This window comes from Mytilus trossulus, chromosome 5 (assembly GCF_036588685.1).
Source record: "Mytilus trossulus isolate FHL-02 chromosome 5, PNRI_Mtr1.1.1.hap1, whole genome shotgun sequence".
In the NCBI taxonomy this organism is placed as follows: domain Eukaryota; kingdom Metazoa; phylum Mollusca; class Bivalvia; order Mytilida; family Mytilidae; genus Mytilus; species Mytilus trossulus.
This window is the reverse complement of record NC_086377.1, coordinates 47,446,739-47,473,715: the sequence shown is the minus strand read 5'-3', so window position 1 is coordinate 47,473,715 and position 26,977 is coordinate 47,446,739. Positions and strand designations below refer to the sequence as shown.

At 31.5% G+C, this 26,977-nt stretch overlaps 3 protein-coding genes across 3 annotated transcripts; 1 reads left to right on the top strand and 2 right to left on the bottom strand.

Annotated features, from left to right (window-relative positions):
• Nucleotides 1-672: 672 nt before the first annotated feature.
• Nucleotides 673-8,745, bottom strand: LOC134718023 (uncharacterized). Its single transcript, XM_063580523.1, has 5 exons — nt 8,737-8,745; nt 7,138-7,245; nt 5,806-5,913; nt 5,296-5,428; nt 673-783 (listed from the first exon to the last, which is right to left on the bottom strand). Exons 1-5 carry the CDS (start codon nt 8,743-8,745, stop codon nt 677-679), a joined length of 465 nt encoding a protein of 154 aa, XP_063436593.1. The 3' UTR covers nt 673-676.
• On the bottom strand, nt 2,043-5,121 carry LOC134719252 (uncharacterized). The gene is made up of 2 exons (XM_063582256.1): nt 3,718-5,121; nt 2,043-3,617 (listed from the first exon to the last, which is right to left on the bottom strand). The coding sequence occupies exons 1-2, from the start codon at nt 5,119-5,121 to the stop codon at nt 2,043-2,045; spliced, it is 2,979 nt and encodes a 992-aa protein (XP_063438326.1).
• Nucleotides 8,746-18,315: 9,570 nt separating the features above from the next.
• LOC134718022 (uncharacterized) lies at nt 18,316-19,856 on the top strand. Its single transcript, XM_063580522.1, has 2 exons — nt 18,316-18,439; nt 19,230-19,856. Exons 1-2 carry the CDS (start codon nt 18,316-18,318, stop codon nt 19,838-19,840), a joined length of 735 nt encoding a protein of 244 aa, XP_063436592.1. The 3' UTR covers nt 19,841-19,856.
• The last annotated feature ends 7,121 nt before the right edge of the window (nt 19,857-26,977 follow it).

Sequence of the window (26,977 nt, the reverse complement as noted above, 5' to 3'; positions counted from 1 at the left end):
CCCGCCCATGGAGCAGACAACATTCAAAGGCCACAAATAAATGCTTTCAAAGAAGAGGATATATATTTAAAACAATCAAAATGACATTCGCCTCATGTAATGATCTTATAGTTTATAAAATAAAAATTGAGTTATAAATTTACATAAGTATTTGGAAGGCCAAAAATGAGTAGATCCAAAGATTGATAATGGAGCGTGGTCCAATGAAAACTATTTCAGCTCTCTCTTGCATTTACAGAGTAAGCATATGAGAAATTGTTTTAGTCTTTGCGTGCTATTAAACGAGAGGGAGGAGTATTACCCAAAGTTATTAGGCATTATTTTTAAATTTTTGGGTGAATTTAGTTGCTAGTATATAAGGTAATTGTCATTGAGGAAAGCAAGATTTTAGTAAATAGTGTCACACTTATTTAAGCCATGATGTAGCAACAACACTTTTTTTTTTTTTAAATCATTTTCTCATATAAAACAATGTATTCTACCCTAAACAAGGTGTCCTAAGCCCAAATTTCTAGTCAGTTTCTTTCTATCTCTTAGAAAAACAGTCTGGACTATTTTTTAATGGTATGGTAATGTACTTTGAAAATCAAACATTTTTACAAAATTCAGAAAAAGTGACCCTATTTAATTAAAAACAGAAAACAAGAAATAAAATTGTTTTACTTACCTATAAATGTTAAATCAGCCTTCCTCTTTCTAAATATGGCAAGATTTTAACTGTAAGTTGAATATAAGTGTTGTAAAAATAGTCACATATAAGGTTACCCCCTTGGCGGAAATGGTCTGAAATGAGAAAAAAATCATTGTATTACAATACCATACAAGTTTATATAATAAAATCAAGTTTGCATAGCTATGACATTATCACAATGATAAAACAACAGTATTTTTTCCAAGAATTTAGACAAAAATTAGATGAAAAATGTAAAAATAATGTAAAAATATTAATTATTAAATATTCTATTTCATAAAATTTCTACAAAACAATTGACATTTAAATTATATAAAGCTATTTGATTTTTTCACCAAAACCTGTACATTTTTATTGTATCACTCAACAAATCTAAGTATCCTCTTCAAACTAATTTATATTTTATAAATAAATATATTATCTAACTATTTATCTTTTATTATGCATGAATGTTGCCACAGAAAGTGGAAATAAACAGATTCAGACAAAAAAAAACAGAGTAATTCCATTTCAGTCACAAGAAATGATATGTGCTATCTTAATTTAAAACCCTTTCGTCTTCTTCAAAGTAAAATAATCTCTCCAGATTTATAAAATTATGGCAATTGGAAATTGAAATGGAATTACTCGGAACAAAAATACATGTCTATTTCAAATTCAGAAATTATTGTGATTTTGAAATGACCGATGAAACCGGAATTTGTGTATGCAATTTCCTGGTAACTTGCATTAAAAAAAAAGTATACAGATTGAAGATGGAGGAAAACAGATTTTAATCAAAGAATAATCCTGTCGTAGTATTTGTAATGAATCATCACATTAATTTTTGAATTTTAGTAATTAAACTGAAAACAATCAACCTAAAATCAAAACAATGCAACAAATCAATCGGGTTTTTGGCTTACATTTAAAAAAAAATATCTGTTTGCTGTTGGTTCAAGTCTGAAAAGTTCTTAAAAACTCTTTGTAACATATAAGTATAAACATAAAAGAGGGGTGAAAGATACCAGAGGAACAGTCAAACTCATAAATCGAAAATAAACTGACAACCCTATCGAAATAATATTAAACAAACAGACAATATAATAGTACATAAAAAACAACATATAAAACTTAAGACTGAGCAACACACACCCCACCAAAAACGGGGGATGATCTCAGGTGCTCCGGAATGGTAAGCAGATCATGCTCCACATGTGGCACCCGTCGTAATCCAGTAAATAGTCTAATCAGAACAATATTTAAGTGATTCACTGATTCAAATGGTCCTATTTCAAAATTAGCACAATTCAAAAGAGGAAATGTCTTAAGAAACTATTTATTGCTGATTCAAACAGATACTATTTATTTCTTAAGGCAATATTACAATTTTTACATCCCCCTTCTCATAATCTTTCCCTAAATTGAACGCATAAATTGCCTCGTCATCTTGGTATTTGAGATTATACCAGTCTGGAAATCCTGGAACAACTGAAATAACATGTCCATAATATTTAATACCATCACTAAACAAATGTTCAATTTTCTTTCCAACAAATAAGGGTATATTACTATTAGGTTGGTTTCTTTCTGTAGTAGGTTCCTTTAAAGTGTCTTTAATCAAAGTGAGAACATTTTCCTTCAATTCATCTACCGATAACTTGTCATATTTATCTCTTTCATTTTTCCTTGAAAAATTGAAAATCTTTTTATCTGCATGCTTCTGCTTCAAAACATTTTTTCGAAATTTTAATTGGGATTCCAGAGCTTTTCTGTGTTCATTTACAGGAATTCTACCCAAACCCTCATCAACTTGAAGTCCACTTTGCCAAAGTCCATAATAACATACATTGTTAGTTATATTTTCTGCATTTTGAAGCCTATTTCTTTCTTTTTTTTCAAGTTCTTCCTGTCTTTTTTTCATATCCTCTCTTCGTTTCTGTTCAATTTCAAGTAACCTAAGCTGAAAGTTTTTCCTTATTTGTACCCCTTCCTTTTTTGACTTGGCAATCATAACATTTCTTTCCACTTCACTCAAGCTGTCTAACCACTGGCCAGTTTTGTTATGTGAATATAAAAGGTAGGCTTCGTTTGCAAGCAAAGTTGAGTTTGGTCTATACCTTAAAAGTTGATCTAACTGACCAAACACAAATTCTGGTAGCTTATTATGAGTCATAGTTGATTTACTTTCTTTAATGAGTCCTTCAGTTGGATTCCAGAACTTACCCCCAGGAAGGTGATCTACAACCATTCTTTTCAGAAGCGTACACATAGTCTGGAATAAACTTTGGAGAAGAGGACAGACAATGTCATCAATTGGCTCATTTCCAGTAGTCAAGTGTACAAAAAGTGGGTCCTCCAAATCAACGGACGTGTCAAATGGAGTATGCTCACCAATTACAAATTTAGATACGTCATCTACATTTGTGGCACCTTTATGAAGAAACTCTATTAATGACTGATAGTGATGGTTCATATCCAGTATGTGAATATCACTTTCAAGAATTCTCCAGAGCGGACCAGTAATAAATTTCGAAATTAAACCTAATGCTTTTGCTCCAGCTAGAAAAAGTTTCTCCTTTATATCTAATGAAACAGCCTTGAGAAGATCATTTTTTGTGCCATGAACAGAATCTAAAAAAATTGAAATGTCCTCATGGTGGTAGTACACCGCATTACCAAGAACAAAGACCAGATTGAACCTGTTATGTTTAAATCTCAGGAATCGATTCTTTTCAGACTTTTCATTTAAATAAGTTTTCCAGTATGAAGCTACACCATTCTTTTCATCTTCTCCAATGGCAAAAGATTTACATGCTGTTCTTAAAAGACGTAAAGTACCGCTTTCATGTCTATGATATCTTTTTAACTCAGGCTTTTCTGCAGAACCAATGTCTTTGCCATCCAGAAATAATCGTTCAAATTTCTTAACTTTCTTCACAAGAGTCTGCAAGTCCAACAAGTAAGTGGAGGCCACAAAAAAAATTATTCATCCTTGAGCATAAAGTCTTTTGATTTTCATCAAATTCATTCCAGTTATCAATAACCTCAGGTAAAATATCTGTTCTAAATTGGTCTAACAACTTATTAAAATTCTTTTCTGTTGATGCCCGGTCAGACATTGTATCCCTAATACTGGCCAATATTTGATATCCAGCATGCATATTTTTGTTTCTCTCTGATTGATGACAATGTTCGTTTATATCCTTTAATATTTCTTTAAATGTTTCTAAAGTACATTGCCCACTTTTATTAAACATTTCCCGTAATCCTAAAATGTAAGATGTCTTTGTATCGTCCGTTAAAACATATGTCTGTATACATTTACCATACTTTCTAGTCTCGTCTGTGTATAATGTATTATGTTCCTTTCCTTCTAGTACTTTGTCTAATTGTTTGTGTGATAATGCTAACTTACTGTCTACAATTCTGTTAACAGCTGTTGCAGAAGGAACTGCATTTGGAATTTTACCATACAATTTGGAAACTTCATTTATAACTTTACCAACTTTTTCAGATGGCACTTTTAAGTCAGTAAGATTCATGACACATCTGACAGTTTCTGTAGTGTATTTGTTTGATGATTTGTCGAATAGTTCAATTTCAAAATTATCATTTAAAAGATCTTGCACATAATGCAAACTTTGTTCACTTTCTTGAAATTTACGTTTAATGTCATTCAAATTTGCATAATCTTGTTCTATTTGTTTCTGTAAATTGGTAAGTTTTATTTCATCTGACTGTATTCTTTGTTTTAACTGAGTATGTGATCTATTAGCTTGTATATAAAGTTTGTAATATTTTTCTTTCTGTTCTCTTGATCGTGCAAGCTTACTTTGTAGAACTTTTACTTCATTATCTTTTTTCTGAAATTGTCTTTTTAAAATACTTTGACTATCCACAGCCTCTTTCTTTTCAAATTTCAGAAGTTTACCTTTATCACTTTCTTTCTTTACTAATCGTTCATACTTCCTTTTCAAAAGTTTATGATCATTTCTTATAGTTTTAATTGATTTTTGTTTTACATTCAATTTTAAATTTGTCTTCACAATTTGAATAGACTTTAAATCTATTTCATTGGTTAAATTTGATATAATATTTTCTTTCGTACATGAAGTTTGTGTTGCCGGAAGTTCTGTACATGTTGGGATATTAAATACTGAAGCAAGAAACTCATCTTTTTTGATTCCTCGCTTTCCTTTTGCACATTGTATATGTCTATGAATTTTTGCGATTAAAGCAGGTAGGTTTATGTTATTTGTATTAAAATTCAATAATTTAGCAATCCACTGTGATAAGCAGCTTCCAATTTCAATTTTCTTTTCTTTTGCAAAATTATATAACGTAATAGCAAGTTCAACTGTAAATTTGTGTACAGGTATTGTAGACAAACCGTCTATATTATTTAGCAATAGTTCTGCATTTATTGAGTTCTTTTCAAGAACATTCATTTTTAGTTATAAGTCAGTAGCAAGATTCTACCACCTATTATTGATTTTGTGTTGCTTTTTCATTTACAACTCCAGATGTGACTACAGCTCCAGTGTATACTGATTTGGAGAATGTATAAAACTCCCCAGAGGAAACAGTCTGACAAGCTTTATGAAATTTAAATGTACATCTACCTTTCTTTAATATTGATGGTGAAAATGCTTCTGCAGCAGGTAGCTCTCCTTTTAGTGGTGACAAAACTTGCTGTGTACTTTCAGAGTCATTGGGGCTGAATTCTTCACTGTAGTCATTCTCTGACAGAGAAAACTGTTGAAAAAAAGACATATATAGATATAGGAAGATGTGGTATGAGTGCCAATGAGACAATTCTCCATCCAAATAACAATTTATAAAAGTAAACAATTATAGGTCACTGTACAACCTTCAACACTGAGCCTTGGCTCACACTGAACAACAAGTTATAAAGGGCCACAAAATTACTAGTGTAAAACCATTCAAACAGGAAAACCAACGGTCTAATCTATAAAAAAAACCATGAGAAACGAGAAACACAACATTTTTATATTTGACATTTTTGTGTACTACATTTAGACAGAAAATTATATTGTGATGCCCTTCCCAGATATATCTTCAAAAATAATTGACTGGTTTAAATCAATGAATTTCAGAAATATAATATTTACATTGAATGCAGCAGCAGGCAATTTTCTTTTTAGAGACAGAACTTTGATTTCATCTGTATGGTCAGTAGGATGGTCAGTAGGATGGTCCTCACTGTCTGATGGAGACAACTGTAAAAAAAAGACATATAGGACATTTTTGTGTACTACATTTAGACAGAGAATAATATATTTTTATACCCTTCCCAGATATATCTACTATAAATTGGGTATAAAGTAAATTGACAGAGAAAAAAAATTGGTTGCTCTATACATGATTTTGTGAAAGGCAGTAAGACGGACAGACAAGGCCAATGCAGCACCCCCCCCCCCCCCTCTTTGTTGAATGGACCATAAAATAGTTTATGTAATGTACTTACTAACTGTGACTGGTACTGTGTGAGAGAATATGAGTCACTATCAAATTCAATCTGACTGTCATTCTCTAAAATATAGTTATGTGTGGAGTCTTCCTCAGGCTCAGTATTGAATAAATCAAATTGTGTATCATTATCAATATATTTGTCCATCTAACAAATAGCCACCAAACCTGTTGAAACCAATAGAAAGGCAATGACTATTAAATATTTATTGGGGCGGGGAAAGGATTTGATTTGAAATCAATGGGCCGTTTCTTAAGTTTAGACTTTAGTATAGTTCAAAGACATTACAAGTAAGACAACTTATAAACTTTTAATGTAAAATTATTTAATTAAACTACAGTGTAGTGAGTGTACTATGAATAATAATATGAATTATAAATTAATCTAATATATATATATTCCTGTCCTGGACAGGGACTGAGCTTAGCCTTAGGTCTAAGTAACTTAGTAAGGACCATGTTCCCCCTTCATTGGATTATCATTAGATTAGTGTGATTAGAATATAATTATGCACTAGTCTTACTCTTAGAACTTAGAAGTAAGGACCTTGTCCAAATAATTATGACGTCTGGCAAGGCTATTTTATTATTTATCTGAGTCGCTTTCCTACGACCAGTCGTAGGAGAGCAACACAGATTGGCCAGAAGAAAAAAAGCCTTGCCAGATGTCATAATTATTTGGACTAACCCCTTTCATTAGAATATAATTATGCACTGACAGTGTCATTCAGAATTTAATAAAAATTTGTAAGAAATTGAGTTAGAACAAAGATGAAGTCACTTACTGACTTAGCCAGAAAAAGCCTAAATAAAAAAGTAAATTTGGACAAAAATTATTTTTTTTGGTCAAAAATCGGTATTTCACTGATTATATTGACTATCTGGAAGTAATTTGGGACGACTAAAGCCATTCAAATATATTGTGGTCCTATTTCAATGAAGAAATGCAGTATTTGTTGCAATTACACACTTACAAGTCCTAGATAATGAGTACAAAGTGAAAAACAATACAGTTTTGCCAATGTTTTTGACACGAGTAGATCAACTTCCGGTAGTGAATGTCCGGAGTTATCTTTCCTGACCTAATTTTGGGTGCCACTGAAGAAATAAAAATACGGTACATTTACATGAAAATATTTGAAACTTTAATATGGAAGTTGTTAAATGAATAATAATTCTATTTAGAAAAAGAATTGTTGGTCGCGTATATTTTGAATTAACAGTAGTAAATGCATGCGATAACGTTTACCTAACGAGTGTTTCAACATTTCGCTATGGAATTCCCCAAAGCTTAATATATACACTAAATATATCCATTGGTCGATAAAAATAAACATACATTCGGAGCATACAAGTCAAGGTTTATCAATACAAGACTGTAATAGAAGCGAGGGGTTGCGAGTACGCCATTACTGACATTCCAAAATTAGAACCGGAAGCGCCACCTGGCGGACGTGGTTGTTGCTACATGATGGAACACATAAAACATACAATTACATAAAAACATATTTTGCCAGCATAAGTCATGAAACATTTATTTCTGAAATTTTGTGAACATTGTCCTCTACAGAAAAAGACACGTTCTGGCCTATTTATGGTTGTTCTTTATGCATTGGTGAATTTAAATGTATTTTTGACTTCATTAAGATTAAATTTTGTACAAGTTAAAACAATTTTTAAGCAATATTTTGTACAGGTTATAACATGTATGAGGTACTTTTGTACATGTTATAACTTGTATTTTTGCATTATACAAGTTATAACATGTACAACATTTTTGTACATTTTATAACCTGTACAAAATTGCAACTTGTACACGACATATATACGTTGAACCACAAACGTCAAAATCATTCAATCGCGTAGTGGTATTAACTATTTTTGGGTTCTCATAAATTCTACCTATAACTTTTTGACTAGTTTTAATATCGGTCTATTTCTGTAATTTATTCTTACATATATTTGATTTTTTAACCCTGTATGCTTACATTGCCTATGTAAATTTTAAAACTGTTTGTATGCACATTGAACGACAAACGTTTAAAATTTTCTGACGTCAGACACTCAAATCAATTTATGTGTTCGTAGATAGAAGATGTTTTTGTGTTCGGTTAAATTGTCCCCTTTTAAAATTATTATACGATGATGACTGATGTACCCATATTTTGATTACTTTATTAATTGTGACTGTTTATTTAACGCACTATGTAAATATAACGGAATTTGACGAGACTGTCATTAAAGTGAGAGGGTTAGCGCTTTAGAACCAGGTTTAATCCCGATTATCTACATTTGAAAATGCCTGTACCAAGTCAGGAATATGACAGTTATTATCCATTCGTTTTTTAAGCGTTTAGTTATTTGATTTTGCCATGTGATTATGGACATTCCTAATTGATTTTCCTCTGTGTTCAGTATTTTTGTGATTTCACTTTTTTCTGCTTATCATGTAGAGATTTTGAGAGGTTGAAAGCCACTTTTATTTATAAATCCTCTGATTCTTTTACACGTATGTAGTATTTTCAAAGCCTCATGTTACATTATTTAGCAACGACAAGCTATTTTCAATCTACCTGTGTCATGTGGGTTTAAATTCCTATGTTCAATACTAAACAGTTATCAAAGGTACCAGGATTATAATTTAATACGCCAGACGCGTGTTTCGTCTACATAAGACTCATCAGTGACGCTCAGATCAAAACAGTTAAAAAGCCAAACAAATACAAAGTTGAAGAGCATTGAAGACCCAAAATTCAACGACAAAGCTATTTTCATCTACCTGTGTCACATGGACTTTAATTACCAGAATATGCAGGGTTATCTAGTGACAGGCGGCGCGCATGGTGGTTGTAAGAGATAAATTGAACCATGAATACAATTAACTCATTATCCTTTGTTCTCACAACAATTTGTCACTAAGAATATTAGCAATAAGCTTGTTAAAATGAGTTTTCCCCTTGAAATCTTCCACGTCTCGTGTTTTTACACCCGGCAGTACAATGCTTGTCGAAAATAAGAGGATATATCTATCATAAATATTTGCACCATCAATTTCAATTTAATATGTATTTATAGTCATGTATTACATATACTTCCGGTTAAAAATGGCGGGTGCCATGAAAATTGCAAAGCGAAGTTTTCAGTGAATACAAGGTATTATGCACTCAAGACCTCTCGATTTTACTTTATGAAGAAACAATACAACCATCAAAATGAAATTACCCAAGTGCTTATTCGACGTGGAATCGTATAACTTTAACAAAACGAGTTTTGCTCAAGAAATCAAGTTACCTCCCCTTGATCATGTTTCGAAAAACAAAGACATTCCTTACGAAGAAATCAAAACAAATCAGTACAGAAATGCTGCTAAAATGTACAGTTTCAAAACAGATGGAAACCGTCTCCTAATATGGATCAAAGCTTTAATGCTCCGATATTGGAAACAACTCGGAAGTGACCCAAATTATTTAATAAACTGGACAGATAAACGACCATCAGACACTCGTGAAGAAATACAAATAGATGTTGATGCACTAATTAAAGGAAGTAAAGAAATAGATCACAGAATATACACATTAACAATTCATTTAAGCACAGGAACAATTACAGTGCAAGGAACACATTACAAATATTTTGGCACAAATGAATTTCCAGTCTTGAAACAATTTGTAAATAAAAGTTGAAAACTTAATAGTGAAAACAAAAGCGAGGTATCAAACATGACCCACTCCAACATAGAAGAAAATAAAGACGAACCGGCACTTGATAATAGTCAGACTACTCTCAAAGAATTAAAACAAACTGACGATATAAACGTCCAAGAACAGACAATTTCTGACGTAACTATTATGAAGTTAGTTTCACAAACAGATTCTCTTTCTGACACTTTTCACACACCAGCAATATCCCAAGAAAATATTCTGGACCTCGACAATGCTGAACTACATCGTTGCCTAGCTGAAAGCACCCCAAAAATGAAAACTAAAAAGAATCCAGATAAGGAAATTAAAAAACTATGGGAAAAATTTGAAAATCAAGAAAAATTCAACGACAAAATCATTAAATTGACCTCTGCGCTTCAAAAACAATTTTGTGAAATAACAGTAATGCAATTAAAAACCAACCCACCCCATATGAAAGAAAACACTGAAGCATTAGAACATTTTAATACAGAGAAAAACAATATTATATCAGAACTAAAGACCTGCCTCTCTGAAAAAAACAAAATTATTGCAAATCTTCAGGAACAATTAAGAATTCAGGAACAAACTATTTTAGGCATGAAAGTTGAACAAAGCACTCTTACTGGTCAGTTTCAACAAGAACAAGCTGTCTCAGAGACCAGAAAAGAAACTATTAATAAACTAGAACTTGAATTAAATCAAGTCACCAACACAATCTCAAAATGCAAAACAGTCAAACCAACACCTGAGAAGGATAAATCAAAATCAGTTGTAAGTGATAATGTGAAAGTCAATGTGTCAACACACAACAGATTTAGTGCATTAGAAGATCAAAATACAGAAGAGACCAGAAATATAGTTAATCACAAATTGCTAGACGCATTAATTATAACCGACTCTCATGGAAGAGATCTAGATCCATCCAAACTTTATAGGTACAGAAAAGTAAATGTACACATTCTCCGAAGAGGTAAAAAGACTATTCAAGGTGCCCATGAATATATTGAACAAACTGATATTCAAGCCAAAAACATTCTTGTCATGGTTGGTAGCAATGATCTTTCACAGAATAAATCACCAGATATCACAGCAGAACACCTCAGTACTCTCAAGAATCTAGTCAACAACAGATTTCCAAATACTTACATTCATGTTTTTCCTTTATTTCATCGTCTCAATGAAGAACTTTTTAACCAAGATGTAGATATAGTGAACACAAGGCTCGAACGCCTAATTTCAAACTCTCTATCCCTAGTCCGAAACGACAACATCAATGTTAGAAACCACCGTTACTATCATACTGATGGAGTACACCTATCGATCAGTGGAAATTTTGAATAAAATCCCACATGAATCCAGTTCTTGGACTAAAAGACTACCATAACTACAATCAATCTGAAAATATTCATCAATTAACACATCCACGCAAAAACCACTTACCACCTCAACATACCATGCCGAACAGACTTTTTTCGCCAGCTAACTTTGAACATTCATTTTATGATCGTCCAAATGCGAATGCTTTCCGTGAGCAAAGACCACTAGTCCCTCCAGAATCTAGTCAACCCAAATGGTTCAGAGACCGTGAACTGATTATGAGGCTTTTGAATATATAATTTGTTAACAACATTGTAGTTTATAGATGTTATAGTGTACATATAAAATTTTGAGATACTCGGTAATTAATTACTCAAATATCATTTTTGAACTGTTTTATATTTTTCTCTTATTCTGTTTGTAAATTTTTTACTACAGTTACCATGTATGTAATGAACGTTATAGATAAATACCTAATACAAAAAATATTTTCTATCTGCACAGATAAATATGATGCAAGTAGCATCTTATATTTTCTTTTGAAGATCTTATGTATAAAATCTAATTATTTGACCAAACATGTATTTGAAGTCTGAGTTTATTGAGTGTATATACCTGTATTTTTCACTTACATATATAATTATCATCATGCTAAATCTAGCCTGCTGGAATATCAATGGGTTTCGTATTGAAAAATTAAATGCTATTGTTGCTGATAACTAATATGATATCTTTAGTATTGTAGAATCTTGGACATCTGGGGAGTCAAACATTTCTCTGCCTGGCTACTCACATATTACAGTTCATGCAACTAAAGCTAAGGGTAAAAGAGGTAGACGATCAGGCGGAATTATAGTATATTATAAAAAAGAACTTTCAACTTTAAAAATCATAGATAAAGTTATATCTACTAAAGACTATATATGGATAAAATTAAATAAAACTCAACTGGGTTTACCCCATGACATTTATATTTGCACTGTTTATATTAAACCAAGAATGGCTTCAGTTTCCCCTGATCATGATTTTTTATTTGAAAATTTGAAAAACTCTATAGACAACTTCTCCCAAAAAGGGAAAGTTGTTTTAATGGGAGATTTTAATGCCCGGACTGGAGATTTGTTTGATTATATTGAACTAGACCACATTTCACATATAGATAATAGTTATCTTCCAACAAACTACTCTGTAGATGACCCATTAACCATAAGACAAAACATGGATACAATTGTAAATGAACAAGGCAAAAATATTATTGATCTTTGTATTGAATCAAAAATGAGAATTCTTAATGGCAGAGCGATGGGTGACTCCCTAGGTAACTTCACCTATTTTTGTCCAAATGGTAGAAGTAATATAGATTATGTTATTGTCAGTGAAGACATTGTAAATATTTTTCCTTTTCTACATGTACTTCCCCCTAATGAACTATTAGATCATTGCATTGTATGGTTTAGTCTGAAAACTTTTAATTATCTAAACATTAACTCCAAACAAGATTACAATTTTACTTTTCCGATCCCAGGAAAATTTTGTGTTGAAGATGGAAAAAATGAATACATATCTCTGCTAGAAAATGATGAAGAGAAAGATATTCAATCTTTTCTCCTCCAAGTCAATGATCCAGAAAAAGATATTAATACTTTAACTGAACATTTAACTAATATCATGATTAAAGCTGCAAAGAAATCTTTTAAATTCAAATTATTCAAAAAGAAAAAGAAGCATAACTGGTATAATGGTAATTGTTTTATTATGAAAAAAGAACTTCGCAATTTAGGCAAGAAAATGCAACAGTATCCAAATAATGCATATATACGAAGTAATTTTCATAGACTTCACAAAGAATATAACAATTCTTTGAAATTAGCAAGACAAAAGTTTGTCAATGATTTAGTTGCAAAACTTGATACTCTACATGAAAATAATTCCAAAATTGTTTTGGGAAACTATTGATAAATTAAAAAATAATACTGTTAAAACTAATCCAATTAGTATCTCTGATTGGCACAAATATATGAAAGACTTATATGCAGCAGATAAACATGAAAACCCCAATTGTATACCTACAGCTCAAGATTTTTCAGATACAGGCCCTCTAGATTTTCCCTTTACTTGTGGAGAGGTCCGTAAAGGTATTCATAAGTTAAAAAACAATAAACAACCAGGCATTGATCTGATTCCTAACGAATTTATAAAATATGGTAAAAATAAGCTATTACCTTCCTTTGTCAATTTATTTAATAGGATTTTGTCATCGGGTGTTTTTCCAGATTGCTGGAATATCTCATGTACCACATTTATACATATAAATGGTGAAATTAATTGTTGTGATAATTACAGATGCCTAGGTCTAACAAGCTGCTTCGGAAAACTTTTCACTTCCTTATTACAAACTAGACTTAATGGATACCTAGATGATCATAATCTATATAACAAATTTCAAGCTGGATTCAGACCAGATTACCGTACAACTGATCACATATTTACAATAAAGACAATACTAAACAAATATATCTTTAAAAATAAAAAACAGATATATGCCTGTTTTGTAGATTTTTCCAAGGCATTTGATTCAATTTGGCATGATGGATTATTTGAAAAACTTTTAAAACTGGGAGTAAAAGGACATTTTTTCCAATTACTTCACCATATGTATAATAATGCAAAATTTGTTGTAAAAAAAGATAACACTATTACTGAGCCATCTAAATTAGGAAAAGGTGTGCGACAAGGTGATGGCTTAAGCCCCCTCTTATTTAATATATATGTCAATGACATTGATTCAATTTTCCCCCAAGAATCATGTTTTCCGGTGCAGCTTATAGACACTAGAATGAATTGCTTATTATATGCTGACGATTTACTGTTACTATCTGAAAGCAAAGAAGGTCTTCAATCCTGTTTAAATTCTCTAAAAACATACTGTGATAGATGGAAGCTAAATGTCAATTTAAATAAAACAAAAATTATGATCTTCAGTAAAGGTAAAAAAGATTTTAAAAAATTTAATTTTTTTTATGATAACAAAGAAATTGAAATTGTTGAGAAATATAAATATCTGGGTATTATCATTTACTTTAATGGAAATTTTAAACATGCTGCAGAACACTTATACAAACAAAGCTTAAAGGCACTTTTTTCTCTGCATTCTAAAACATTTGGATTCAATACTATAGATAATAAACTAAAATTAAAACTTTTTGATACTCTTATAAAACCCATAAGTACTTATGGATCTGAAATATGGATTAGTGACTACAATATAAAAGACTCAAATATTGATAAATTACATTTTGAAAAAAATCATAGTAAATTTTGTAAAAATATTTTAGGAGTTCACAAGAGAAGTTCAAATATGGCAGTGAAGTGTGAATTAGGAACACAACCTACTTTGAATCAAATACTAACCCTAGCCCTTAAATATTATGATCGACTTAAACAGCTTCCATCTGACAGATTGCTTAGTGAAACATATAAATTAGATCATTCATTATATACTGATGGACACAGATCTTGGCACAAATTTATCTCTAACTCTATTGAAAAATATAATTTAACAGACAATAATCTCAATTTAAAGAACTTAAAGGAAAATATTAATAACCAACATTCTAATAACACTTTGCATAATCTAGAAAAATTACATTCAATTGAACAAGACAATAAATTACATTTCTATGCCAATATTTATTCAGAAGAATTTAAATTGCAAAATTATCTATCTTATAAATGTTCTCCTAATATAACAAGAAATCTTACAAAATTAAGAATTAGTTCCCACCCTCTTTTGATTGAAAAGGGTAGATATTTCAGACCAAAAATTAAGAGAGAAAACAGAATATGCTCTAACTGCAATCAAATAGAAGATGAAAAACATTTCCTTATTTATTGCAAAAAATTTGAAAATTATAGAAAACAACTATTTAATAAATAAATTTTAATTCACAAGATCTGTGCCCTGAAAAAGTTATGGAAACCATTATTAGTTTACTTAACCCACAAAATATTGATGATACAAAAAATATATGCCATTACATACAATTATGCTTTGAATCTTTGTAATTTTATTCATTTAAACTTGATTTGATATTTTTTCATACATAATATATATTTATTCATGTGATGTAATATCATGTTAATGTGGGGGAAGACATCATTATACTTGTATTGATTTTCCTGATTTAATAAAAACTTGAAAACTTGATACATATATGTAACATGCCATGTATGAACACAATATATGATCTCTAATATTTTGAAAAAATCTAATTTGATATTGCCCCCTTTTCATCTACACCACACATGATTTCCATTTCAGTCTGATCTATTGGTTGCTGTGTGTACATGGGAGTAAAATACCTTTATATCTAATCAGTTGGGGCTGCATATCATTTGTATGCAACTCAAAACACCATATCTGTTTAAAGGGGAATAATCCTTGCAGAAATTGATTGATTGTCTCCCATATTACTTTCTATTCCATTCGCATGCAATAACTGTTCAGAGTTCTATTGTCATGTATTTCATTTTATTATTTCATTGTTATAACAAATCATTGTAATCATTGTATGAAATTTAAAACCCGCAAGGGTCCATAATTGGATTAATAAAGTTTTCTTATTCTTATTCTTATACTAATTGATATGTATTTAGTTTTATTGAAAGTTTTCAAAAAAGTTTTTTTTTTCTAAAAAACCAACAAAATGATAAAGTGAAAAAGACAATGCTAGCAACAGTTGCGACACTTACCCAAATCACTGTCCTAGAATTTGATGAATAAGATGTACCTGCAATGCTGGCCACGGTTGAGACGACCCAGGGTACAGCGTCTGTAGTAGTATGTTCCTGAAATTAAAACAGTAAATACTATACAAATTACATTTGAAAAGAATATACTTAAATGTGTAATATTTGTAAACTCTTTATCAGCTTTTGATTGGGAGTTAAATAAAGATATTTAATGTTATGTTTTATTTTAAAGTTGTAACAATATTTTTAAAATTTAAAGTTATTTTTGTATAATTATAGGATAAATGAGAACAAATAGGAAAAACAAACCGAGGATTGGGGGAGGACAGTCGTCTGAACAACCACCTTCTCAGTCTTCCCATTAGTCGAGTAGGATGTGGACATCTCTGATGTAAGGGTTTCCGCTGTAGAGGTTGATGATTTATCCACATCAGAAGCAGTCACCATATTTGTAATCCTAGAACTTGTTGACGAAATTTTACTGAACACCTCCGGCTATAAATAGAAAAAAAAATACAAATAGAACAGTAGAGCACAGCATGTGAAACTTATGTAAATGAGATATGCATAATCCACTAGATTTTATATAAAACACATACTTATAAAATTAGCGTTGTCATCATTATTACTATAATTAAGTACATAAAATCTTGCTAACATGTTCACCTCTAGTGTTAGAAGCACTGGGTTCCACCTAAACTTAAATATACAAGACTTAAAAATTAGAATTTGCCACTCATCTGCAAAGTACACCTTATTAAAGAGATAACCTTACTACAAAGGTGCTTAATGTTTTATATATTTGTTTTATTCTGTTTCAATAAGTGGTTGGTTTATTTTAGTAATGTTGAATGGTGTGTGTGTAGGTGTTGCATAAACCTTCAACCTTAAAAAAAAAGGGGGGGGTGTACTTACACAGTATGCACTCCCAATCTTCACTATGGTGGATTTGGGTACTGAAATCAAACTACACAGTTCAAGTTTCCCAGTTAGCACAAACAATTCATGCAGGTCTCCCAAGATGATGAAAATCGACTCCTCCGTTAATCTATCGATGGTCACCCTTCTAATTGATGACGGTCCCTCAAACAAGTATCTCCCTTTCCCCTCATATAAACAATTCAGCTCTACCACACTGTACGTTGAAGGGTCTTCAACTGTCTTACACGTCCTTGTATTCATATCATATGCATTTGTAATGTAAATGCATTGACATAGCATCCAAATCATTTAAAAACTCATCTTGTCTTATCAAATAAACTTTCCCCGCCAAATGTCAACATCTATTACGTAATTTTTTCGTTGTTTACTTTTTATTGGATTGCTTTTATTTTATTCAAATAGACTATTACTTTAAGTAAAATATCTTTGATTTTTCTCTTTGGGTTTGATTTGAAAAATAAAATTTATTTATTTTCTCAAACATGACATACATGTAATGTATACATATGACAACCACATGACAATAGTTCTCAGTTTCTTGTACATTCCTCCATTAATTGTGGAGCATTACCCAAAAAATATATAAAAAATAAATTGACAGTCAATCCAATGTTTCGTCTTTAAAGGTTGAACAACTACGGACTGGGACGATCTATTCAAAACATCTTTTGACACTTTTTGTTTGTTTTTTGTTTTGTTGGTTTTACGGATTCAAAACTATATTCAAGTTAGGATAAGGGTACCAGTCTTCAAAATTCGTACGTGTTATCAATCCAAATATTTATATTATATACCTGTATGACACAACTTTGCCTTTCCAGTGGCATCAGCAGATGCACCTTTTTGAAATGTAACCTGAAGAAAGAGATAATCTTCTTATTGCTGAAAGGTTTAAGTCTCATTTAAAAATATTCTTATGATAAGAAAAAAATCGTGTACAGCAAACTGCAAAAGTCATGGACATAAAAAGTCACATTACAATAATTCCAAAACTTCAAATATGTTGTGTAACGTAAATGTTATTTGATTTTTTTTTATACTTTATATTTCTTTTGTTTAGTTTAGTATAGTATACGTGTATATCTAGGAACATTCATACAAACTAATTAACACGAAAGCCATTCTCAAACATTAGTAAAAACGAATACTGTATTGTTCACACATCGTTGAAAAGACACTGGAATTGTATACAACTGTCATGCACGTGAGAGGTTGTCAATCCACATAAAACCAGGTTTAATCCACCATTTCTAAAATGTCTGTTTCAGTTCAGGAATATGACGTTGTTATCCATTCGTTTGATGTGTATGCAGTTGAACGGCATTCAGAATATTTCAAGCTTATTGGGGCTTGTATAATTCACACCTGTACATTGTCAGCATACTCCTCGCAAAGAAATTTCATGTAATTAATAGCTGAAAATGATAAAGAGCGTCATCTGCGATATCAAAAACAAATATGATAGAACGTAAAATAGATTTTTTATATGCAAATAAAACACAGGATTTAGGCTGTGAATCATCATCAGACTCTGTTATCCGAAAAACAAGACATCAGAATTGTTTGGAGAAGACTGGAGCAGGCCCTTCTACTGAAAATTACTTGATCCACCTCTACATCATAAGAACAGACACTAAAATATAAATACACTAGCACAGATGAGTAATTTGTAATATACCTCGAAATATCAGGGTCACATGCTATCTCAGCCATACATGGGCCGTAAACTTTCTCCGTTAGCATTGGTATTTCACAACTATGTTTCTTTATACCTAAACCACACATCCAGATTCGTAGTATGCTGCAGCTCAATGTAAGTATTTACGTGAACTAGCCGTGAACCTAACTAAGGATAAGGCAGTTCTTTTTGCTGATGATAAATAAAAAATCCATTTAACCAAGGTAAATTATATGTACTTGATATTATAACTCTTTCATTTATGTTTGCAATGCACATCAGAGCGAACCAGTATAAATGGTTTGCTAGTTTTATGCGAAACATTTTATGGGAGTTAATATTTTTATTCTTTTAATTTAGAAACAATCACTTAAGCCTTCCGGTATACTTAATTATAAAGCCTATCACATATGCCATAAAGCCTTATCACACAAGCTTCTACAAAAAGACTGTTTATTACATCTGTGTTCCTTTAAAATGTAAGCCCTTTTAATAACATTACCCTTTTGGTCCATCGGTACTTTAGCGCAGACCATACTCCATTCTCAACGAATATTCATAAGTTCCGCCTAAAAATTCAAAACGAGGCTAAGGTCGGTAAATCGAACAAAGATGGACGTCGAAAACACGTGCAAATCCAAAGGGAACGATAAGCACTGATGTGTGCCGTTTTGTGATTCTGATAAACTTGAAGAGACATGGAGAAGCCTTCTTTGTCATATTTCGAATAGACACACCTTTCCTGGGAAGATTGTGACACAATGTGGACACCCCCCACTAAGCCCTGATGATATAAGGAAAAAGAAATGGTTGAATCAAGACAGCCAAGCATATGCAGCATTAGAGAAGGTCGTCACAGACAAGCTAATTCTACGGGACATACGTCAACTAGATCTTTTTTGCCACACAGGAGCATTGGAAACATATCACTCCATGATGCTGAAATACTGTCCTAAGCGACTCGAGTTTGAATACGCATCAATGGTTGCCCGTACTCAGTTGGCAGTGGTAGACAACAATGTAAACATCGGGAGAAACCAAAAGACCGATGCCAATGGCAAACTGTCCTTCGCAACCCGATGTCCCAAGAGCACTGGAAGGTGGACGGCCCGCAAAATATACGAGAAGAAGGATTACGATTTCAAAGCCGATATATTGCAGTTTGCAGTCACTAGCCAACAGGAGGGTCCCAAAAGGAAAACAGTTCACCAGCTAAAGTCACTGTCACTGCCCGTAAACATAAGCAAGGATCCTGCACCGTGTAAGGAAGACCTAATTGACGATCACAGATCTCGCTTTTCTTGATTGAATATCTAAAATTGACAGTATGTTGAGTGTGGTATGCATTAATTGGTCTTATAAATTTATATGTATAAGCAAGTTTAAAAGAAAAAAAAGAGTGATAGTTGGCATCCTTAATTAGATAGATCAAGAGAGGCAGATGGAAGAAATATGCAAGCCGAAAATGTTTGAATTAATTTCCGTTTGTAATATCTATATTTTAATCATGACGTGTAGCAAATCGTAATTTGTTGAATTATTGAAGTACGCTTCTGGATAGTACTGCAAAGTCCGTATACAAATATATATTCATGTATAAAAAAAAAACTCAGGGAAGTAGTGAACAAAGGCTTTGTAAAATGAGACGAAATCGAGCGAGTCAGAGAGTAAAAAGATGCAAAATGAAGCCTTTGTGAGATACTTGTATTTACCGTTTGTAGTATTTTTATTTGAATCGTGTATAGTATTATAATTCGTTGATTTATAGATGTTAGGTTTCTGCATCGTATAAAGTTATAATGTAACATGAATGATTATTATTGTGTTTATTTGTTAAATTTTGTTATTTTGTTACTGATTGTGTCAAAAAAAAATAAACCTGTATGAAGTACTTCAAACTCTGTTGTCTATCCAAAACGTGTAAGCAGTATAGCAACCATAAACGATATAATTACAAACATTTAGATATAAAAAAGAAGATGTGGTATGATTGCCAATGAGATAACTCTCCACAAGAGACCAAATAACACAAAAAGTAGTAGCTGCAGGTCACCGTACGGCCTTCAACAATGAGATGCCTAATCAGCCGAAAAAGACCAAGAAATCACAAATATGAAGAATAAAAAAATAACGGCCTAACCAATGAACAAAAAAAGACAGAGTGGCATGTTCTCTTACAAACTTGTTGCATTGTGTAGTAGCATGATACATTTCCAATGTTAAGTTTCAAGGTCTTGTTTGTATAAAGACAGAAGGTACCAAAACGGGAAGTCATATTTAGTATTAAAAAACACACTGACAACGTCATAATAAACGATCAAAAGACACAAAAAAACAGATAAAAAACAGATCATCGGAAACTGGTTTAGGTTGCCCAACAAGAACCCCACCAACATCTCGGGAGGATCTTGTGTCAAATGATATCAACGCTCCGTGGTTACTGTGGTATACCAAACCTTCATGTTAATATATACAACAAGCAACTCTATAAAATTAGACATCAAAATTAAATAGTTCATAAATAGGTTTATTAATACACAAATAATGAAATGATGAAATGAATCTGAAACATTGTGAAAAATTGTATTGGTTAATCGTGAAAATGATTTTAGAACTATTCCGAGTCTGAAGTGTCACTTTCACAACGGGGTTTAGACAAACTATTCTAAAATCTGTATTTTCAGTGACACATTCACCCAAATTCATTTTTTCTTCTAATAGCGTAAATTCGTGGCAGCAGAAACACTCCGCCGGCAATGGCATGACTATACAGTTTTTACATGAACACCAATTGGTGTCAAACTTGCGAGGATTATTTAAAATATCCTGTGGTCTAGAAGTTTCTTCAGCTTCAATTTGTTGGAGTTCTTCTTCAGTGTACTCCGGTTCTAATATGTACCCAAATTGACCACACTCGTCAAAATTTGTCTCACTTTGGGAGCTGGATACATCAGAACTTTCACTCTCTGAACTAGACATTTTAGCTTATAGTATAGATTTATTTAAAAAGGCTTATATATCAAACTTTTTTTTTTTACAAAAACAACCACGCTCCAATCATAAGAAAACAAGGGATTGAGAAAAAGTTAATTGATTAAGTTAATTCGACGTCTTTTGATTTTGGCTAAATATCAGGTAGAAGTTAAAAGTTAGATTAGCTTGTGTATTTATAACAATGGTGATTCCATTATTTGAATTCCAGGTTATCCAAACAAATCTCTGGGTATTCATGTTAGATTTTGAAGGACTCGGGGTTGAAACCATAAACTGATTGAAATAAAATAGAATGCTCATTTCAAAATTTAATCACAAAGAATTAAAAAAAAAAATCGTTCTTTTTCAAGTCCGTTCCAATAAGACAAAGTTGACCTTTCAATTTTCTGTCAACATTTTGGATATATTCTCGTTCAAATAGCTAAAGAATTAGTACGCGGTGAGAATTAAATTATTTTGATAAGGACGTTTCTTCCTGAATATTTCGCTTTGAACCACCCAATTATATAACTGCAGTTGGTAATAACTATCTATTTCAAAAATTCAAGGTCACCGATTCTTATTTTTTTTTAATTCATTTACTCGTGTTGATAAGGACATCATTATTTATAACTTTATTCAATTAAATTAACTAAGTATTTCTTATTTTTTTGACCAGAAATATTCAGCGTTAATAATATATTTAATTAAACTGAGCTCATGGAAAATATTAAGATTCCCCCGTTTAAAATAAATACGAAATGTCGTTCACACCTAGAAAAGTGAACCGTGACGGCTTAAATTCACCAAGTAAAGATCAAAAGATACAAAATGTTAATCTTTTAATTCACTTGAATTTAACCACGCATTCAACAGGTAGTAACTTTATGTATGTGTCAAAGTACAATACACATTGTATTTGCGGGCCGTATTTGCACACTATGTAAATGTACTAGCAGCACATATTTACTAGACTGACGTAAAAGGTAAAAAGTACAAACATGCATTTTTAAAACACTTTCAGTTATATATGTTTGTTCAAAATATTCGTCGGGAAAAAAAATCATAAAAAATATTTTATACGATTAACTTGTATCACTATAATCATTACAGAAAATATTAAAATATAAATCGCACATTCTAATTTCAGGATGAGCGCTGTTCCATCTTTATTATTAGTTGGTTTATAGCTACACCAAACGTCGTCGATGCGCTTTAAATAGAGTTATAAGATGATTAACGATTAAGATTTAAAATGAGATTATTTTCACTCCCGGCATGCTTAAAGACTTAAACTACTTCACATAAGTCAGGAAGTTTGAAGAAATAAAATTAATAATTCTTAATTTTCTCCTTTATTAGATTTCATATCAAAATAAAACTTGGTGAATATGTTTTTTATGGTATTATGAACATAATAAGATGAAAAGTGAAAAATCGCAAATTATCCCTTTAAAACATCCGGTCTTAGGAGAAAATAGTGAAATTCTTATACTGCAATAAGTGGGGAAAGTTCATGTTTGTCCAATATTAAAAAATAGTGAAATTCTTATACTGCAATAAGTGGGGAAAGTTCATATTTGTCCAATATTAAATAAAGCACCAAGAAAAATATACTGTGTTCACTGGTTTAATATTACAAATTTAGCTCTTACTTCACAATATCTTTCAACACAAAAATTATTGTGGATTTCTGTGATACAGTGTGTATCACTATATCATCATTTTGCATGATTCTTAGCCAGACTGCTACTTAAGTGTTTAAAAAGTGGTCAAAATCTTACGTCAGATGAACATAAAATTTTAGGCCAAAATCGGTCCTACCGGACCTACTCCTTTTGACTTGTCTGGAGTAGCAATAAATTTCAAAGCCAAAATTATTGCCTGTGCTTCAGCGGTAAATATGGATGTATCAGACGACAAACCGACAGTCGCAGCTCTATGTCCAAGGACATCAGCAGATGCAACTCGCTTACCATCCTTCGATCCATCAGTATAAACACTTAAAAAAAATGTATAATTTGCTTTAATTTCAGCAAATTATTATTGAATTAAAAGATGGTTTGTTTCATTTTTTTTGTATTTGGCAATTCGCTGCTGTATACATGGTATAGGTGGAGGATTATTGCATGCAGTGCTAGCAATTATTTCCTTAAAACAAGTGTATGAATTTTAATATTGGTTAAAAGAAATATAATTATGTACCTATTAAAGTACATCCTAGGGTGTTAAAATTGTATTTAAAAAAAAACTCTCTGTATTAAAGTTTGTGCATTTTTTGCAAATATCATAGTTTTATTTGCAACGTAATCCCCTTTTTTACATAAAAAAGGAAACATTATATAATAATGCGTTGCACGTTGCACGAAGTGTCCCCTTGGTATATGTACAAAATAGCCCATTTATAATATTTATTATATTTGCTGTTTTGCAAATTATAAGCCTGTTACCTTGGAATATTTCAGTTTGAAAATTTTCTAAATTCACATGGCTACAGAAAGGATCACAAACCTTAAAGGGTGGGAACTCTGTTATTTACTCTCATTGTAATCAAATGTAATTTCTCGAATTACCAGACGCATAGAAACGAAAGAACTATGAATTCTAACTCAGGACGAGGGTAATTTCCAAATAGGATGGTAAACTAATGAGGGTTTTTTGCCATGTTTTTAATTTTTTATAAATTGTCTGATTCTTACATAGACTCACATTCAATAATTTGATTAGTCAATCTTCAAATATCCCAGACACGTTTGTAGCATCTGTTTGATAACAACATAATCCAAATCAAATCAAAATCAAATATATGTTATTGTCAATTAAAGACGCCAATTACATACAGAATAATCACAAGTTAAATTTGGTACAAATAATTACAAATGATAACAATTATTTGAATACAATTAAATCAATGAATACAATCAAATCAATGATTACAACGAAGAGAAAAAAAGACACACTCATGTATATTTGACGTGTTAAATCATTTTCATTTGCAAACTTAATGAGAAATCAATAGATAAGAACTTAAACATCCGTTGTCTGATGTGTGTACGTGATTCTAGATAGATGTATGTATAAAAGTTGAATAACTTACCAATAAGTTCTTGAATCTTTTACTTTTAATGTTTTCATTTGTCAGTCTAAAGACTGTGTGACGTACTTTTGTTACAACTTTTAAATAATTACTTGATCATTATGTTCATTTATTTTCATTTATAATATAAATGAAAGTCAATAAATGAGTTATAATATATATATATATATATATAATGATAAATTGTTGTTAGACACACACATACATAAATTGCCCAAAACACTTCAACCGTTTCTACCGAAAGAGTTAACAGTGAAAATAGTTTCCGATTAATAACATAGAATACACATGATAACCCTATTTATAATGACAAAGCTATACAAATTGATAGATGCATAAAACTTACTCTGCTCATTCGTGGAGTCTAAATGTGACACGCCCTATCACACTGTATATAGGCTCCCGAGGTTCACAGTCTAGATTCGCATCTATATAAAAACATAATGCTTATGTAGAGTACACAACGGAGACGGCGAATGTGTCAGAAAGTCAACGACCCGACCAAAAGCAGAAAGTTGATTTCCACGAAACAACTATTTTGTATGCTTATTCATTGACGTGGATCCCTTTCGTTGGGCATATACTCGTCGATTTATGGTAGGTTTACATTCCTGATGTCAAATGAGAGAATCATACATCTATAAACATTATAATACAGATGTTAGGCATTTGGCGATATATTATACATTGTTTTATATTTGTACGTAGTAACGGACGCATACATATAAGTTGAACATCTGACCAATGGGTTGTAGCTCCCTTGTACTTGTAAGTGCCAATCTATCTAAGACACAGACAGTGGTGAAAACAGAACAAGTAAAAACCCACTCAAATTTAAATTGATGTAGGTTCAAAATGTTCATTTCTACACGTATAAAGAGTTTTCATTTATAATATAGATGAAAAAGTAAACCAATGAGAGTTATAATGTATATGTTAGCGGCAATAAGTGAAATTAGGCATTACGTTTAAATCCTAGGCAATAAGCTAACGCCTAGGCAGTAAGTTTAATGCCTAAATGATGTTAGGCATTAGTCTTAAATCCTAGGATTTAAGCTAAAATCCTGAAAAATGGGTTCAGGCATTAAGCTTAATGCCTAAAGTATAAATTCGAGGAAATAAAAGACATAATTCATCTGAATAAAAATATATTGGTTACATAATAACATTATGAGAACTGGGGCCTGTTTATTGAAACTGTCCTAAAATCGGTCCTATAAAATATTCTTAGGACAGAAATTAGGATGAAGGTAGGACCGACTTACAACATGACTCAGCATGCACATTGAAACTATCTTAGGATTATCTTAGCTATGATGTCATAACCGCTGTCCAAATTGTTGACGTTAAAGAAAATAGCAAATGAAAAAATAATTATTAGTTTTAAATTTAGTAAATAATTTTGATTTTATAAAAATATATTTACCCTTTGAAACAAAACTAAAGTAAAAAAATATAACTACGTCTTATATTAGAATTGAACAAACTAATTGTAAATAATTAGAACCAAATATATAATTGTGCATCTTTCATTTAAATACTGAGTACTTCAAAAAACTATTATTTCATTACTGCAATTAACATATTTTGAGCAGGAAAAAAATACCGATGCAAAACTACAGGGTCCAGTTTCATTCCAAATATGATTGCCAATGAGACAAAAGAGGGACGAAAGATACCAAAGGGACAGTCAAACTCGTAAATCTAAAACAAACTGACGATGCCATGGCTAAAAACGAAAAAGACAAACAGAAAAACAATAGTAGACATGACACAACATAGAAAACTAAAGAATAAACAACACGAACCCCACCAAAAACTAGGGGTGATCTCAGGTGCTCCAAAAGGGTAAGCAGATCCTGCTCCACATGCAGCACCCGTCGTGTTGCTTATACTGTCAACAAAAGTACGGGTGGGAATTTTTCATCAGTAAGCCGCACGTAAGACGCGGGCGGCCTAAGGGGGTCTCACGACCATAGTGGCCGGCAAACTATACACTCGGTTAAAAAAAAAATACAGGGAAGAATTTCTCATCGAGCAGTCGCACGTCGGAAATAAAATCATAAATTCAATATGTATTTCTTATTAAAAAAGCATCAAATCACAATTTTAAAATATGAAAACTTGATAAAATTTTTAGTTATTTTGTTATCACAAATTTAAGAACTGTTAACTAGGAAAATTTACTTATCCAATAAAAAAAAATGGAAAAAAAATCATATTTTAATTTTGTCTACTTTTGAACAGTTCAAACTAGCTCGATTAGTGAAGTGTACAAATTTTAAAATAATAATTATAATTATTATTCTATAGAATCTCCCCCTTTTGTGATTGGATACAATCACTTTTTTAAATCTTTTTAATATCTTCTA